Source organism: Hylobates moloch, unplaced genomic scaffold (assembly GCF_009828535.3).
Source record: "Hylobates moloch isolate HMO894 unplaced genomic scaffold, HMol_V3 SCAFFOLD_14, whole genome shotgun sequence".
In the NCBI taxonomy this organism is placed as follows: domain Eukaryota; kingdom Metazoa; phylum Chordata; class Mammalia; order Primates; family Hylobatidae; genus Hylobates; species Hylobates moloch.
In genome coordinates this window covers 53782422-53799849 of record NW_026652289.1, presented here as the reverse complement: position 1 = coordinate 53799849, position 17428 = coordinate 53782422, and the positions used below count along the sequence as shown (strand labels likewise).

The 17428-nt window shown below is 57.3% G+C and overlaps 2 protein-coding genes across 6 annotated transcripts; one reads left to right on the top strand and one right to left on the bottom strand.

Moving 5' to 3' along the window:
* The first annotated feature begins 271 nt into the window (after nucleotides 1–271).
* CPLX3 (complexin 3) lies at nucleotides 272–5472 on the top strand. The gene is made up of 3 exons (XM_032174982.2): nucleotides 272–554; nucleotides 1721–1808; nucleotides 3798–5472. Exons 1-3 carry the CDS (start codon nucleotides 391–393, stop codon nucleotides 4020–4022), a joined length of 477 nt encoding a protein of 158 aa, XP_032030873.1. The 5' UTR covers nucleotides 272–390; the 3' UTR covers nucleotides 4023–5472.
* Nucleotides 5473–10095: 4623 nt separating this feature from the next.
* Nucleotides 10096–17115, bottom strand: ULK3 (unc-51 like kinase 3). Of its 5 annotated transcripts, XM_032174938.2 has the most exons (17): nucleotides 16963–16984; nucleotides 16496–16631; nucleotides 16237–16377; nucleotides 16032–16152; nucleotides 15359–15463; nucleotides 14448–14591; nucleotides 14182–14264; nucleotides 13501–13656; nucleotides 13210–13315; nucleotides 12956–12996; nucleotides 12588–12690; nucleotides 12385–12449; nucleotides 12210–12288; nucleotides 12096–12136; nucleotides 11695–11742; nucleotides 11347–11413; nucleotides 10096–11222 (listed from the first exon to the last, which is right to left on the bottom strand). In XM_032174938.2, exons 2-17 carry the CDS (start codon nucleotides 16628–16630, stop codon nucleotides 11206–11208), a joined length of 1452 nt encoding a protein of 483 aa, XP_032030829.1. In that variant the 5' UTR covers nucleotide 16631; nucleotides 16963–16984; the 3' UTR covers nucleotides 10096–11205. The 5 variants fall into 5 exon arrangements, 4 of the variants coding, with proteins under 4 accessions (XP_032030829.1, XP_032030831.1, XP_032030828.1 ...); XR_009209768.1 differs by lacking the exon at nucleotides 12210–12288 and having other exon boundaries at nucleotides 16963–16985; XM_032174940.2 differs by lacking the exon at nucleotides 16496–16631 and having other exon boundaries at nucleotides 16963–17115.
* Nucleotides 17116–17428: the final 313 nt, after the last annotated feature.

Genomic DNA, 17428 nt, shown 5'->3' with positions numbered 1-17428 from the left:
AGAAGTTGGAAGAGGCTACGGAACAGGGTTCTGGGAGTGTATCAGCTCAACCCCTCTCCCGGGAGAGCGACCCCACCACCACAGGCCCTAATCCGCTGTCAGCAGTGCCCAGCAGAGCTCCGCGTTGAAGGAGGCACGTGGGGGAGGCGGGAGTGGGGAGCGGGCACGTGGTCCAGCCTTCTCAGCCCCGTGCTGCCCCCCGCCCCCCGTGAGGAGGGGTTTGGGGAGGTGGGGGCGGGCCCGGGCGGGGGCGGGCGGCGGGCGGCGCCAAGCGTGGGGCGCGGGCCCGCGGCGGGAGCTGTCCGCGAGTCCTAGTGCTGAAGTAGGCGCGGACGTGCCTGGTGCCTGGCGTGTGGTAGCAGGCGCCCAGTGCCCCGACCGGCGAAGACCATGGCGTTCATGGTGAAGACCATGGTGGGCGGCCAGCTGAAGAACCTCACTGGGAGCCTGGGAGGCGGCGAGGACAAGGGGGATGGGGACAAGTCGGCAGCCGAAGCTCAGGGCATGAGCCGGGAGGAGTACGAGGAGTATCAGAAGCAACTGGTGGAAGAGAAGTGAGTGGGATCCCTTCCTGGCTCCAACGACCTCCCCCTCCCCACCCCCACAGCTGCTCAGTCCATCCCCGGGCCAGCCTCAAGTCCCAATCCCTTCTCCCCTACTTTCCTAGACACGGTAAGAGACCGGGAGGTGTCCTCTACACTGCCCCCAGACCCATTCCATCTCAAACCCAAAACCCCGCTCCAGCTTCATACTCCGGCCAAGGGGGAGTGGGGGAGGGGCGACCGGACGAGGGACGGACCGGAGCCTGGGACGAGGAGGGGGGTGCACGTGCGTTTCTGACGAAACAATAATCCCTTAATCCGATCTGGTCCCAGCTGCCTATGTCTTCCAACTGGGGATCCTCTGAACTTGAGGCTCTGAAAAAAGTGGTGCAGCTACTCAGAGTCGCGGAGGCAGACCCTGAGATGGGGTCACTCACAGACATTGAGCACTTGTGTGCCCGCAGTGCTGGGACAGAGTTTGGGACTGGACTCTGCGGCTAGGCTACTTGGGTTCAGAGCCTGGCTTTGCCTATTAGCTGGATAACTTTAGGCAAGTTACTTAACCTTTCTGTGCCTCTATTTCCTTTTCTGGAAAATGGGGATGGTAATCATAATATATGCCTTGTATATTTACGAAGATTAAATGCCAATGCATGTAAACTGTTTAGCACAGCACCTGGCACATGATAAAGTCTCATAAATGATAGCTATTATTTCGCTCAATCCTGATAACAGTTTTGTGAGTTACAAAATTTTATCCCCATTTTACAGAAGAGGAAGGTAAGTGACTTACCTAAGGATATACCTAAAATGGTAGTGGAGCTGGGATGTGAACCCAAGTTTGGCCTGAATACTTTTCGCCACATGACATAGCTTGTCAGTGAGGGAACAGCAGACCAAGTTGGAGGCCATGAGGGACAAATAATTAGGATCTGCAGAGACAGCCAGACAGACTGCCACCTTGGCTCCCTAGTTCCATCCAGTGGCAGAGACGACAAAGGGCGCTGTGATGGGGAGAGGCAGCAGAAACCTGGATGTCCGGGTTGGAGTGCTTTTGCTACACACAGGGACCAATGTAGCAGCTGCCAGGACTCAGAGACCCCTTCTGTCCCTCCCTTGAAGACCTCAACCCCCTTCTCTCAGCCCTCGTGGTGACTCTGCCCCCGGTGACCCCGCAGGATGGAGCGGGATGCACAGTTCACACAGAGGAAGGCAGAGCGGGCCACACTGCGGAGCCACTTCCGAGACAAATACCGGCTACCCAAGGTAAGCTGGCCCCGGCTGCGAGGCACATCTTGGACCCTGAGCTCTGGGTTCTGGACTCCTTCACCCCATTCTGGGCACCACAGCCCTCAGCTATAAGACTCACCGGGTGTTTGGTTAGATCCCTCCTTCTCATTCATTTTTTCTTTTATTCATTCACTCACTCATAGTTAAATCTGTGCCCACCAAGGGCCAGGGCTTTGTGCTGAGGGGACCCCAGTCCTCATGAGACTGACAGGTCTGTATTTCTGGAGCCAATCTAGGCCTCTTCTCTCCTCCACCCCCCGTACCCCCACCAAGCCTGGGCCAGGCCTGGGCAGAGGAAGACACAGGGGAGGCAGAAATCAGTAGATTTGACTGCAGAAGTGAGTGTTCTGGAGGTTTCTGAACCTACTGAAGGGCAGAACTTACTTAAGGTGGGGGAGAGAAGCCCTGTGTGTGCCAAGTACTTGACCTTCATGTCCTCATCTAACCCCCAATAATGCTGCCAGGCAGCTATCACCCACAGTGACAAAAGATGAAACTGAGGCTCAGAGAGATGGAGGGACTTGGCTAAGATCATACAGCCAGTGAGCCATGGAGCTGGGACCAGCCCTCAAGCCGGTGAATATGAGCCTGCCTTTGCTCCAGGGCCCCAGGCTGCTTTCCAGGGTATGGAGTCTGCCCATAGAGAGCCAAGTACCCCCTTGGCCGGCCAAGCAGCCAGAGCGTATATCTCAGGAGATCCCTGCCCCCATGCTCCCCTGGGCAGTGCAGCACCAGATGGGCATGTAAGTGCGCTGCTCCTGTTGTCTAAGGAGGGGACTGAAGCACAAACCTCTCCCAGAATATCACCCTAGTGCATCCAGAACTGTGCTGGACTCAGGGGAAAATAGCACAGAGCTATAGCCTCCTGATTTTGATCTTCCACTTGAATTGAATGACCAAATATATGAACATCACATTCACTCATTCAACAAATATTTACTGAGTCCCCAGCTGCTTCTGACTCCCCACAGGGCACCAATCTTTTGGAAATCTGTCACGGGGAAAAACCGGTCCAGAAAGCCTGCCTCACTGCAAACTCTCCTAGGAATAAAGTCATTCCTCAGATGCTTGCGCTAGGCATATAAGAGACACCTGCCATCAGGGAAGTCAGAGTTGAGCAGAAGAGCCAAGACTTGGATGCAACTGAGTGTGACATAAGACGCCCCCCAGAAGAACAGTGAAGGGCAATGGCCATCGTAGGTGCCATGCAAAAAAACACAGATGTTGGAATCAGTGACACAGGTTTGAATCTAGCTCCCCAACCTCCTACCTGTGTGATCTTGGACAATTTAAGTTACTTAAGTTAGTTAAGTAACTTAAATTTAAAGTAAGTTACTTAAATCCTGTAAGCCTCAATTTCCTTATTTGTGAAGTGGAAATAATAATACCTACCTACCTCACAGGGTTATTGTGAGAATTAAAAGTACCCAGCTCAACGTCTGCCATGTAATAGAAATAATAGATGTTTGATAAATGGTACCCATCACTATTTTTGATTACACCCTTAAGCATAACAAGAGTCAAAACATGACTTAGCTGACTGTAACAGTGTGACTCATAGGTACTTTCATTTTGTCTTTACTCACTGTGCTGGTCCTTCAGTCTCTCAGAGTGAAATAAGGTAATATGAAAGGTCTCCATGTCCAGGCATCAAATGCTTGATCCTGGGATATGGGGGTGGGAGCTGAGCTCACTGGAACATGGGGCTCAAGAATCTAGGGGCTGGGCACGGTGGCTCATTCCTGTATTCCCCCGGTACTTTGGGAGGCCAAGGTGGGCATATCACTTGAGCCTAGGAGTTTGAGACCAGCGTGGGCAACATAGGGAGATCTCGTCTCTACAAAAAAAAAAAAAAAAAAAAAAAAAGAATCTAGGGGCCTGGAACCCAGTCCAAGCCTCCTCCCTGTCCTCTCAACTCTGGGTCCTCACAGACTTCCACTCCATCCCATCCCCTCTTCCCTTTAGAATGAGACAGATGAGAGCCAGATCCAGATGGCAGGTGGAGACGTGGAGCTGCCCCGGGAGCTGGCCAAGATGATCGAGGAGGACACAGAGGAGGAGGAGGAGAAGGCCTCAGTCCTTGGGCAGCTGGCCAGCCTTCCTGGCTTGGACCTGGGCTCACTCAAGGACAAGGCCCAGGCCACACTGGGGGACCTCAAGCAATCAGCTGAGAAGTGTCATGTCATGTGACCACTTCCGGGGGTTACCCACTGGGCTGGGCCCCCATGAGGGCTAAGAGTGTGTCAACTTCCAGGGACCCATATTCCATTTGGGGCTTTGTTTTCCTTGCCCCATCCTAGTTCCAAGACCTTTCCCATCCATGTCCCAAGCCTATCTTCTGGTTTCTTCCTCTCTGCTGGGAGCAAAGTCCCCATCTTCACTCTACCCTTCAGGACCCTCCCCGCCAGCTCAGCCTGTGGAGGCCTCCCAAGATTGTAGGAATAGGCCCATCCCTCTCTGACCATGGCCCCAAGTTCCTGCACACAGGAGCACCCACAGAGAGACACACACAGGACACAAAACCCCTGGCACGTTCAGAGACAGAAGCCACAGATGCATCCCGGCACACACAGACACGCACGCACAGGCCAGCTCCCTTGCGTGTCCAGCCCCTCCAGACACTACCACTCAGAAATTCTGAGAGAGAGCATGGGCAGATACCCTCTGCAGACAGGAGGCCTGAGTTCCAGTCTCCACCTCTATTGTTCTTGAAAGCCCCTGCTCTCTCTTGAGCCTTGTTTCATCATCTGTAAAATGGCAATGGCCTGAATGATTTCTAAGGCTCTTTCTGGCTTGGCCTCTCAGAGCCAAGCCCACATCCCTCCTTGGGCAGGGCAGCAGCTGCCGCCACAGCCTCCAGCGGCTGCCACTGTGGGTTCTGGGAGCCGGAGCGATGCTGTGTGAGAGGCAGAGTGCCAAGGATGAAACTGGCACTGAACAGTAAGTGGCTCCAGGCCTCCTCTGGGCCCAGGGCCCAGCCAATTTCTGTTCTGTTCCTGTAGAACGCTCTCTGGATTCCATAGCTGGAATCTCCTCTCTTAGCTCAGTGAAAAATAAAAATCCCAAATGGTGTGCCTACCTTCCCACTTCTTACTGGCTTCCAGGAGTCTTGGAGTTCACAGCCCCCCGAGCCTGCCTTAAAGGATGTCCTCCACCCACCAACTACAGCTTCACAGGAGGGGAGGAGGCATCCAGTGCTAGGAGTGGAAGTGTCTCCAGCTCTGTTCTCTTGGGGCCGTGGGTGAAGGTGGGATCTGGGGCCTATGAAATAGGTCTGGGCTTTGAGGAGGGTGGAGCAGCCTCATTACGTGGGGAAGATGGGGCCTCTGGGGCGTCACTGAGACCACAGGTGGGGCCGGGGCTGGACCGCAGCTGTCTCGGGTGCCTGTGCCTACACCCCTCCTCACCCTGGAGACAGAAGATGTGTAAAAAGAAAGAAGGCAGGGCAACTGCATTCCAGCCCCACACTGTGATGACTTTGAGCCTGACCTTTCCCTCCTTGAGCCTGTCTTGCTTGTCCCCTGTAAAATGAACAGTCCCACTCTCCCCCATATAGTAATAATACATGTTTCAAAGGGTGACAATTTATAAAGCATATGACAAACCATATCAATAAATGTAACTCATTCTTTTAAAAAAATGAAGAGCCCAGATCTCATCCTGCTCACCTGTGGCAGGGGCAGAGGGCAGGGGAGGTTTAAGAAACCAGCCAGAGGCCGGGCACGGTGGCTCACGCCTGTAATCCCAGCACTTTGGGAGGCCGAGGCGGGCGGATCACAAGGTCAGGAGATCGAGACCATCCTGGCTAACACGGTGAAACTCCATCTCTACTAAAAATACAAAAAATTAGCCAGGCGCGGCGGGCGCCTGTAGTCTCAGCTACTCGAGAGGCTGAGGCAGGAGAATGGCGTGAACCCGGAAGGCGGAGCTTGCAGTGAGGCCTGGGCGAAAGGGTGAGACTCTGTCTCAAAAAAAAAGAAAAAAAACAGCCAGGAAGCTCCCCAAGCAGGTCGCCCCCGGGGCCCGGGCAGGAGGAAGGTGCTATGGGGCCAACCCCAGGTGCCCCACCCCGAGGTCCAGGGCCCGGCCTGTGGGGAAGCCAGCCAAGGTTTATAGGCAGGAGCGGCTGTCTGAGGATTGGGTTTCAAGGGCAAAGTTTCCATGAGGTCTCCTTTGTAAAATAAGAACAAGGCACATCGAACCTGTACAGGAGGTCATGCGGGGCTGGAAGAGGGGAGACAGGGCAGGGAGAGACACAGGCCCAGCCCTGGAGTCTGCTGCTGGAGCTGTCACTCTTGGTCTCACTCTCCTGAGTGTCCCCAGGGAATGGGCCTGGGCCTCTGAGCTGCTCCTGGGCTGTCCCCAGGCCAGGGCCTCCTCCTGACCTTCTCAGAGCTGGAGGAGACCCAAACCAGAGCCCCAAGCCGGGTAGGGGGGTCATGGGCTGCCTCCGCAGCATCGGCAGCAAGGCCCACGTCAGCACTCCGCCCTCCAGGGCCTTCTGCCTAATGGGATTGGACAGACCCCTTCCCCCTCAGTGCTTCGCAGGGCCGAGAGGGAGAGGCAGGGGTGGTGGGCAGTGGGGGCTGGGGGACTTGCACTCGCTGAACCCTGTCAAAGCAAGGCTGGTTGGAACCTGGATTAAAGATCAGGAGGGGGGTGAGCCCCCACATTAGTTTCCCCTTCACCCTAGGAGCAGAACTCCAAGAAGCCCTGACCGGTTTGCACTATCCCTGGAATGGGGTGGAGGAGGCTGTGGGCTCAGATAGAGATGGACAATGAGGGTAGGCTGAGGGGTCCCGGGCCCTGTTGGGCATGCCTGGCCTCTCTTCTTCCTTCCCCCTCCCCATCAGCCCTGCAATCTGGGTCTCTGTCAGTCTGCACCCCTCTCACCTGTGTGCCCTCACTCCCCGCCGCTCTGCTGGCTCAGTGCCTGTCTTATATCCGCCCGCAGCTGGGGGCTGACTTGGCCCAACTGGAGCTCCTCTTCTGCACCTGCCCCCAACTCCCAAGCCCTCGGGCCCTGAATACATCAACTACTACTCTCTTCCCAAGCTGTTCCTACCCTGTCTTATTTAGACAATTCAATGTCCAACTAGGATATTTACATATTTGTCCTGTGACTGGTCCACCCACCTGGTGTGATGTGAGGGCCACAGAGTCATTTGCCACCAAAACTTCCATTTCACGCTATGCCTAGAACCCCATTAGTACCCCGTAGTTAGGACTCTGATGTTTCAGGCCTGCTCCTTCCTTCCCTCCCTCCCTCCTTTTCTTTTCCCCTTTCCTTTCTCCTTCATACCCTTGCAGGCAGTCTGAGCATACACGAAATGTTAAAAGGTAGTTAAGAGAGCCCCTCCAACTTCCCTAAATCCCTTCAGCGGGAGGAAGAGGCAGAGATGGTTGCCTGTCCCACCACCTCTCACCCTCTGGGGCTCTGGTTCCACAATGCAAAAGATTTCAGGGAAACCCTGCCCAAGGAGCCTGCAGTCCCCTGCTCCTACCTTCTACCCACCCGGACAGCTCAGGCCCAGTTGCCAGCAGGAAGAGGGTGCCAAGAGAACAAGTGACTTTCCCAAGGCCAGTTGGTCCCCAGGGAGGAACTGGGGAGGGTGACCAGGGTTTGGAGCATGGAGGATCTCCTGTTCCCTCAACAGCCACATGGGTCCTCCTCAGACACCGGAGGCCCCAGGCAGGCGCTATCTTAGCGCCTGGAACATGCTTGTTAGCTGAGCCGAGCTGCTGACATTGCCTGTTGACCCAGCTGACACTCAGCTGTGAGGCTGGAGCTTCTGTCCTCTATCCTACAGACCTGAGGTGGGGCTGGGGGTGTAGTTACAGGGTCCGCTGCCGTGCCTCCAACCCAATGCCTGCCAGGGAGAGCTGTCCCCAGAGGCCATTTGAGGTTTGAGATCAGGGGAGCAGCAGCAGCACTGAGGCGGCCTCAGCCTCATTCAGCAGGAGCTATGCCTGCTTGTGTGCTCATGAGCGTGTGTGTGGGGCCTACGGGGGTTTGTGAGCCTGCACACGGCTGTCTTGTGTCTGTGGGATCTGCTGTGTGTAGGTGCAGTATGAGTTCCTCTGGGGAAGCTGTCATTGGTGTGCTCCTTCCCTCGGGCCCCAGCCTGGGTGTTGGGCCATTGCCCTTTCAGGGAGGGCTGGGACAGCAACCCGGCCTCTGGGGACAAGAGCCCTTCTAGATGACCTTCTGCAGGAACAAAGGTTCTATGTCCTTTCCCACATCCCAGGTAAAGAGGGTAAAGAAGGGCCAGCTGGACACCTGGGTCCCTCTATCTGCTTCTGAGGCCCATCTGCGTCTTCCAGGGCTGGCCCTGTGGGAGAAGGCTTGGGTGCTTCCCCCAGCTTGGCCCCGGGCTGGCTCTGTGCTTGGGTGACCGGGATGGAGGCAGGAGGACAGGGCAGTCCCCTCAACGTTACTAGGAGGTAGCCATCCTGCTTTGGGCACCTACAGAGTGTTGAAAGTGAGAGGCGAAAACAACTCTGTCTCCTATGAAGGAAAACATGACCTTTGGAAAGTGGATCTGCACGTTTCCTACAGGCCTCTGCCATCAGAAGCAAGCCCTGCCCCCCTCGCCCCAGCCTCCGACTGGGCTGCCTCCCTGCTTGGCAGACGGCTTGGACACAGGACCAGCCTAGAGACCATCTAGATGTTTTATTCAAGGAGGGCCCCTTCCCAGGGGCTCCTCCAGCAGCCTCAGTCCCCAGGCCTTTCGAGTACTGAATCTTCCCTGTGGGGGCCCACTGCTCTCCGCACCTACCTGCCTAAGAACTTCAAGCCTCTGTTCTCAGCCAGCCAATATAATGATCACAAATAAGCAACTGGGGTCGATGGGCCAACCCTCTCTCTATTGGCCATAAATTCTCTCTAGTCTTCCATCTCGTCTTTCATTTCCACTCTTCCTCCCATCTTTTTTTTTTTTTTTTTTTTTTTTTAAGACAGAGTCTCGCTGTCACCAGGCTGGAATGCAGTGGCCCAATCTTGGCTCACTGCAATCTCCGCCTTCCAGGTTCAAGTGATTCTCCTGCCTCAGCCTCCCGAGTAGCTGGGACTACAGGCGCCCGCCACCACGCCCGGCTAATTTTTATATTTTCAGTACAGATGGGGTTTCACCATGCTGGCTAGGCTGGTCTCCATCTCCTGACCTCGTGATCTGCCCGCCTTGGCCTCCCAAAGTGCTGGGATTACAGGCGTGAGCCACCACGCCCAGCCCCTCCCATCTTCTCAATTCATCCACTCAACCAGGTCCATTCATTCCCCTCCTGTTCCCTCACTTTTATATATTGAGGCTTTTTTGTCTGGCCTATTTCCAGAGATAATCTGAAGTACATTTCTCTCCTTAGATCTGAAAGTCACATTTTATTGTATTCTTACTGTATGCCATGCCCATGTGCAATATCTCATTACAAATTCCCATGGGGCCCTTATCCTCAACCTCACTCTATGAAGAAATAGGCTAATCGATGGATCCCAAACGTCAAGGCCGAGTAGCAGAGCCAGAATTCTAGCAGTTCCTCCTGCCCTCTGGGACACTGCTCCACACTGCCCCCCGATGGCCAGGCCAGGGGCTTCAGGGAGAATAGTTCCCCGGGTCTGTTCCCTTCCAGGTATGGGAAATCCTGGGATGACTGAGCAACCCGGGGCATGGGTAAGTGTAAGGAACCGCTCCCCTGCTGGCTGCCAGGGGATGTGCTCCCCTCCTACTCCCAAGTGCTGATCAGAATGACACCTGGGGTGTACGTGGGGTTGGGGGAAGGCCAGGGTACAGAGCCTGCTGGAAATGGAGTCCCTGGGGGCTAGGTGTGAACATGATACCTCAAAACATGCCCTTTCCCCCAGTCCAGCTCACTGCTCCCTCAGTGGCCCAGGGTAAGAAAGGGAAGGAAGCCAAGAGATCCTGTCTGGGGTGGGACAGTGTGCGGTGTGGAGGGCAGAGCATAGTGGAAGATTGCGTTCCTGGAGCTGAGCTGAGGAGCAAAGAGGAAAAAAGCCTTCCCAGCTCCCAGGCCTGCGCTCCTCTCCCCACCGGTCGCCTGGGTATGGGCAGGAATGACCCTGGTCAGCCCTTCTCCTGGATCCCTGGGGGCTGAGGGCAGATGTGGCTATCACTCTCAGCATTCCCCTCCACCTCGCGACCTCTCCGGCCCTACCTCAGCTTCCCCAGCTTTTGCTGCAGTCCTTCTTGCCCCAGCCTATGGGCAGCGGCCACCTCTCCTGTTCTTAAGGCAAGAAGAGATGCGCAAATAGAGAAAATAATTTAATAGAGAAACAATGAATGAAACTCTTCACACTCAGCCTCCTGCAGGGAGGACGGACAACTCTTGCCCAAGGAAGCATTTAAGGGCAGAAGGGCTAGAAATCACCAACACCTGCTGATTATTTAAAAGAAACTCTCAAATACATTCTTTTCCAGGTTAAATTCACTTTGTCCTCGTAAGTGCCCATGCTGTGGGCTGTGAAGGTATCAGCCCCATTGAAGAGATGGGGAGACCCAGGCTCAGAAAGAGGAAGGGGCTTGCCCAGGGCTCCACAGCGGCAGAGCAGGCCTAGAAGTGGGTAGCCTGGAGTGCACTGGGTCAGACCGTCTCCAAACCTCCCTCTCCCTGTCCCAGGCTCAAACTCCAGCACAAGGCCTGCACTGTGGCTAGTGTGGGGCCCAAAGAGGAACGGAGGTGGGAGAGATGAGGACCAAGGAACCCTCCTGAGTGCTCCCTAGGCCAGGGCAGGAACAAGGCATGGGCTGCTTAAACCCCAAAAGATACAACTTTCATGCTTGAAGGATTAACTTAAAGTACCAAGATGGCAGGCAGGTGTGAGTTCCCAGAAAGACTGGTGGGTTCTGTGGGGCTGAGTGCATACTGTGGGGAGGGTGGTCCCTGAGGGGTGTTGGAGTGCCCCATTCCAGTGCAAACAGGAGCTGAGTTGGAATAAAGGTTCCCGGGAAGGGCAGGCCAGGGGCATAGCTGCCTGCTGGCAGGGCGAGGGCAAGCACAGAAGTGCCCTGCAGGGGCCCCTTGCCCTCTTCTCGGAGCCAAAAATGATAGACGACTGTATGCCCCAAAACGGACAGGCACAGGACCCAGTAACCACCGAGTAACAAAGGTCTCATGAAAGAAGTGCTGTTCTCCCAGAGTCCTGCCCTCCCCTCCAGTATACAGTACAGCCATCAAACCGTCTGTGGGTGCAGAGTAACCTGAGGAAGGCTGGGGACTCTGGCATGTGGGGGTCTCAGCACTGTCCATCCAAGAAGCCTGCTCGCCAGGGCTGCAGTGGGCCGCTTCATTCTTGGCGTCAGCCTGGGTTAGTGTCCCTCTGCTCCAGATGGCTCACGTCTGTCCAATCATTCTTCTAGGGTCACTGAAGGGTACAAGCTATAGGGGGGAGGGGGACAATGGGGGAGGGTCAGTCTCAGGTCTTTGGTAAGGGAGGCAGAACTCAGGGCCCCCAGCCCTCACCCGTCCTTGGATGGAGGATCGACCCCAGGACAGGACTCACAGCTACGAACAGATTCTGACAGTCCCTCTTTGTCCAGGGTGTCAGCTTCCCAGCGAGATTCCCTCATCTGTGGGATGTGAAGGCAGCACAAGGGATGAGAGGCAGCCAGAGGCAGACACACGAGCCACAACGCACAGTGCTGAGCAAGTGAGAGAATGAAGGACGGGGACACGAGCCACAGTGCACAGTGCTGAGCAAGAGAGAGAGTGAAGGGCAGATACAGGGACAGGGAGGCCTGCAGAGGAAGCGGGAGAGCAGACATACACCAGCAGGGTGGGGACGACAGCCACAAGCAGAGAGCAACAGCACCCACAGACCCTAGCCCCAGCGCGGCCCCCATGTGCCCACCTTGATCTGCTCCTTCAGGTATTCAGCTCGGGCCATGAGGTTCTGAACCTGCCAAGCAAAGATATGCCCTTGGGTGTGGGGGATAGTGGTGGGGGGTGGGGTTTCAAAGGGAACTCCTCCTCACCCCTGATGCTCTCCAGAACCCTCTGCCCCATCAGAACAACTTGCCTCCTGAGTCCCTTATCTGCTCCTTCCTCCAGGAAGCCTTCCCAGACTTTTTGCTGCTGGGTTCCCAGATCCCCCACTGCCCTGTCTGAGCACCCCAGCCCTATGGTTTGACTTCCAGACTTGGAACACCCTGAGAGTGGGACATTCCAGAGGGAACCCAAAGAGGTCCCCACAGGTAAGAGCAGAGAAAGGGGAAGAGGAAGCCCCCCAACCCTCTCAAGCTCAGTGGGCACCTCAGTGTGAAGCAGCTCCCGCCTCCGGCCCGGGGGCTCCGCTGTAAAGAGAGGGCGTGTGGTGAGGGCAGGGCGGCCAGGGGCCCTGTCGGGGGCAGAAATGGGGGCCCTCACCTGCCAGCAGCAGCAGCAGCTCCCCCAGGCTGTGCTGGTACAGGTCCAGGGCATCCTGCTCCCCACCAGCAGCCTCCTCCTGCAGCCACAAGGACACCCCCGCTGCTTAGGGTCATGGCCTGGGTATCTCCCCGCCCTGCCCCGACCCACCTGGACCCCTCCCACTGGCACAAACCTTGGCCATGGCAGCTGAAGCCACTTCCAGGGCAGCTAGGAGGCGTGGCTTGTCCCGGGCCATCTCTGAGATGATGGGAAAGGCTCAGCGTGAGGGAAGCAACCTGCCTGTTCGCTGCAGGATGCCTCTCAACACCCGCCTCCCCCTCAGGCTGTCAGGAGGTTTGCTGGGGGCCCTGGGGTCAGCCAGAAACCGGAGTCTACCTCTGAGCAGGTCTCGGGCAGAGGTCCCCTGCCTCAGCAGGGCCTGATTGGAAGAGGAGACGATGGCCTTGAGCTCCTCGGCCCGGGACACGTACTGCCCCACCTGTAGCAGGGAAAGGGCCTGAGGAGGGGTGGTCTCACCCGCTACCCTTGCCAGAACCCACCTCCAAGTTCTCCCTCTGCATTGTTAGTGACTGCCTCAAGCTATAAACATGTCAGGGGGCAAATGAGGCTGGCCTGACCCATTCCCAGCTCTGTGTTGCAGGAGAGGAAGTTCCAATTCTAAGAGAGCCATTCCGCAGGGGCCCCCGAGATCTCCGGGCCTTACCCCCTGCACCCCCCACTTCCTCATGGGGACTCTCACCCACCTTTGCCTTAATTGCCTCCTTCCGCTGGGCATCCAGTTCATCTGCAGAAAGTGAGGTCACATGAGGAGTCTGGGCGAACCCCTGCCCCACAATGAACCCTCTGGAATCCCTCAAAACACAATATTCCAGGTTTATGCTCTGCTTTGTCGCCTACAAAATTCTAGATAGAGAACTTCTGGAATCCACCTACTGCAGCCACAGATGACTCCCATCCCTGCTGCACCCACGAGCTTCAGGCATGGCCTGGGACTCACAGTGCAGGGCAGGTACGAAGAAGTCCAGAGCCTTGCAGTAGAGTGATAAGGCGGCTGCTGCATCCCCCTCCTGGTCTTTCTTCACAGCCTGCACCACCAGGGCGGTCTGGGGGATGGGCAGATCAGGGGTCAGGTCCACCTCCCTATTCTCCCACGCTCACCAAGATGGGAGATCAGCTCCCCTGAGCCCGCCCTCTGTCTCTGTTGGGCGAGTCACCAATTCACCACCAACGGGGGCAACAAGACCTCCAGCCCACCCTCAGCCCACCCCAGCCCCAGCCGTCTGCTCACTGCTCGCCCCAGACTCTCCCCACTGGGCATGTGCTCCAGGTCCACCCAGGGGTGCGCAAAGAAGTCCTGGAAGGAGATGCGACGGCTGGGGTCCCGCTCCAGGAGCCGCTGCAATAGGTCCCGGCAGTCTCGGGAGAGCAGGGGCCGCAAGGGGAGCTGCAGGGAAGGGAACGGCAGGGACAGATCACACTGGGCTCCAGCCCCTCCACCCCTACCCCAGCCCAGGGGTCTGCAAGGAACCCCAGAGGTATGCATTGGACAGGTGGGGAACCCGAGACCGAGGAGGAACAGGATGGGTCAAGATGATGGAGCCAGTGGAGAGCCAGGCCTCCATCCCTGGGCTCCCGGCGCACCCTCGCTGGAGCCCTGAGCTGAGCTAGAGTCGTGTTTCTGAGTCCTTATTTCCCTCCCTGGACTATGCTCCTGGGAAGGCTGGGCCTGGCTCTGCTTTGCATTCTCCCCACAAGGGCCTGCAAAATAGGCACTGTGCTACCTGCTGTGGGCTGACCTGAGGCCCTGGGACAGCCTGGCACCTCGACTTCCAGCCTGGAGCATGCCCCTCCACCACAAAGGCAGCCTGGGGCCCATACTCCAGTCTCTGCAGGTCACAGCGAGGTCTAAACCCTCAGGGCCCTGGCTCCCTCTGCCCCCCAATGGTCGCTAAGGCCCTGCTAGACCCACCTCGATGACCCGGTTGCTACGGATCTTCTCTTCCAGCTCCGAGAACGACCTGGAGGCAAAGGGGGGCTGCCCGAAGAGGGCTTCTGTGGAAGGGAGGCAGAGCGGAGGCTGGGAGGGAATGGGTCAAGCCTGGCCTGACGCCCCTCAGCAGGGGCCCTGGGCCAGCAGTCAGTTTTCATCAGAACCCTTCAGAAGTGGCCCAGAGAGGCCCTGCCTGAGGAAACAGTGTAGGCCTCAGGGTGAGAAGCGGGGAAAAGAGGTCTCACCATACAGGATGACCCCCACGGACCAGAGGTCCACGCGGGCGTCATACTGCCGCTGGCACACCATCTCGGGGGCCATGTAGAGGGGGGAGCCACGGAGCACGTGCTTCTCATCCCAGGGGGACATGTGTTGTGCGAAACCAAAGTCTGCAGGCAAGAGGCGAGGCAGCAGGGCTTGAATTCCAGCTGCTTCAGCTCCTGGCTTGTAAAGCCTCACCCCAGGCTCCTTTCCACCCTCCAGACCTGCCAGGATCAACCCTATTTCCAAGCCTCTGCTCATCATTAGGCTGGAACATCCTCCTATATCTGCCTCTGGGGTATAAAACCTACCCATCCTGCACAGCTCCCTTGGGCACCTTTTCCTAGGAAGCCCACCTGATCACACCAGCTACATGGGTAAGCCCCCACCCTCTCACTGTCTCCCCAGGCTTAGGTTCTATCACAGTCTCTGGCCTCCAGCGTCAATTATTATCCAAATCTTATCAAGGGTCACCACCTCCTACTCCCCCACCACACACCCTCCTATGTGGCCACAGATGGAGTCACAGACTTGAGCCCCAATTCTGATGACAGACCAAGTCCTATCCCTGCCCACAGAGGGATCCCTGATGCTGGTCACACACTGAACCCTGGCACTGTTCCCAGATTGACCCCTAAACCTGGACACACAGTGAGTCCCAACTCTGGCCACAGACTGAGCCCTAACTCCACCCATTATGCTGCTGGACTTGAGCATGGGTAGCCTCAGAAAGGTTCCACCTTTTGATGACAGGGTCCAACCCCAGACTTCGCAGCCTGTCACTCTTTGAGGACTCTACAGAGGGCTCCATAAGAAGCAGGGCTGCTGAGTGAGCCCAGGCAGAGGGAGGCCTCTGCACTCTCCAAACCTCATCCCTGCTGTTTCAGACACAGACCTGCCAGTTTTAGGTGGGGCTTCTCCAAGGAGCTCAGTAGAATGTTCTGTGGCTTCAGATCCAGGTGAGAGATATTCCGTTCATGCAGGAATTGCAGGGCGCTAGCTGAGGAGCGGGACCCACAAAGAGAGACAGTTCAGAGCCCATTCCCGCCTGCCTCTCGCTTCCCGGGCTCACATCTGCCTCCTCAAGCCTGCACAACCCCAGTTTCTGCCTGGCTGGTCTAATGTCGTCCATATAAGCACCAAGCTCCCACCACTTCTAGGAGTTTGCCACCCCACCCAAGTGCCCACCCTCCTTCCCTCTGCCCCTTCACAAGTCTCCCCGCCTCTCAGAAGCTTCTCTGGATGCCCCAGCCCTTGAGAATCGTGCTCTTTTCCTTGGCACAGCACTTGAGTCCTAACTACAGGATTCTGGAATGTTCTACAAGGTCCTTATATTATGTTCTATGTATGGAAGCCTGAACACCCCACAGAGGGGGGTTACTCCCTCATCTCTCCCACAGCGTCCTTGAGCAAGGGTGGAGTGCATGAGATAAACAGGACCCTAAAATTTCAGGCTGTGCAAGAGGCAGCTGCAATGCGTGCCAAGGCTCTAAGCCTGGGGGAGGGGTGGGATGGTGCGGGGCAGAGAACAAGGGACGGAGTGTCAGGCTGGGGTCACAGGCCTTTACCTAATTGCTGCATGAAGACACGCGCCACTTTCTCAGGCAGAATCCTGCGGGTATGGATGAAGCGAGACAGGTCGCCCCCTGCGCAAAACTCCATGATGAGGTAGATATTGTCACTGTCCCACTGTGTTTAGAGGTAGAGAGGCGGCCTGAAGAGAGTGTCCCTTCTCCAGCTCCCTTTGGCAGCGGCTCCGCCCCAGGCTCGCACCTGAAAATCTTTCAGCTGCACAATGTGGGGATGTCGAATGCCCTTGAGGATTTCAATCTCCGTGAGGAGGTTCTCCACCGATGCCTTGTTCAGACTTTTCTTGGCTACACACTTTATGGCTACCACCTCACGAGTGTCCTTCTGCGGGACAGGAGATTTGGGGACTCTGCCTTGAGGGGGCCAGGACCCTTGTCTGACTGGAAAGGCTCTATCTGGTTCCCTCTGTCCCCCCACCCCGCCCCTCCCCGGGTCTACCTACTGCACACCAGCACCGGGCTTCCCAGCTTTCCCTTGTGAGGCCAGTGAGGAATGCTGATTCTGGAATCCTGGCTTCCCGACACAGCCTCAGCCTGGTCTTCTCCAACCCTCGGCTAGATGATCCATTTCTTTGCATTCTGGAGTGCTCCCGGCAGAGGCATGTCACTCAGGGTTCTAGAACCGCCCACTCTGCCTCCTAACTGGCTCCAGTCCCAGACTCCTCCTAGCCCACCAGGTAACCTGTTTTGAGCCTGTTCTTCAGCCACTGACCCTGCAGGTGGGTGCAGGTGCGCTCTTTAAGACCGAAGCGTGGCAGTCGGCTCCAACCTCTGCCGAGGGTCAGGCTGGGGCGAGGTCGGCCTCCCGTCCCTGAACTATTCCCACACGGTCGCTAACCTCTCGGAGTCTCCCCGGCCGGCACCAGCCAGGCTAGCTCGGGCGGGCACAGGGCCACCGGCCGGCACCCACCTTGGCGTAGGCCTTGTACACCGTGGCGTACGTGCCGCTGCCCAGGCGCTCGGTGAGGATGAAGCCGTCCAGGCGAGGGGGACCCCAGCCGGGCCCCGCCATCCCGGCCGCCTGCGCCCGCGCAGGCGCTTCCTCGGTGCGGGCGGCGGTTCCGGCGGGTTGGGGGGCGGGCCGAGCACGCGGCGGCTCCACGCTGCCCCCAGCGCCGCCCGCCGGAAATGCAGCGCGCATCGGGGACGCGGATCCGCCCGGCTCCCGGCGCCCCTCCCCTGTCCCCGGGCCTCGCCGGGTCACGCGCCCAGCCAGTTCCTGCAGGGCCCACGAGGGGACACGGAGGCCCCGCGAGCCTAGAAGTTAACAGAGGACGGCCGGCGCGGTCTCCGGGGACTCCCAGCGGGCTCAGAGGCGTCTAGAGATCGCCCATGTGAGGGCGCGGGCGGCGGAGCGGGCGTGTGTGGGGGCGACG

Bases quoted from the DNA above. Each gene is read 5' to 3' on its own strand.
- CPLX3 (XM_032174982.2), top strand. From the start codon at position 391: ATGGCGTTCATGGTGAAGACCATGGTGGGCGGCCAGCTGAAGAACCTC. The intron at 555-1,720 runs GTGAGTGGGATC...GTGACCCCGCAG, and splicing joins AAGCAACTGGTGGAAGAGAA to GATGGAGCGGGATGCACAGT. The intron at 1,809-3,797 runs GTAAGCTGGCCC...TCTTCCCTTTAG, and splicing joins ACAAATACCGGCTACCCAAG to AATGAGACAGATGAGAGCCA.
- ULK3 (XM_032174937.2), bottom strand. From the start codon at position 17,064: ATGGCGGGGCCCGGCTGGGGTCCCCCTCGCCTGGACGGCTTCATCCTC. The intron at 13,316-13,500 runs GTGAGCAGACGG...CCCATCCCCCAG, and splicing joins GGGAGAGTCTGGGGCGAGCA to ACCGCCCTGGTGGTGCAGGC. The intron at 12,691-12,955 runs GTGGGTGAGAGT...TCCCTGCTACAG, and splicing joins AGGAGGCAATTAAGGCAAAG to GTGGGGCAGTACGTGTCCCG.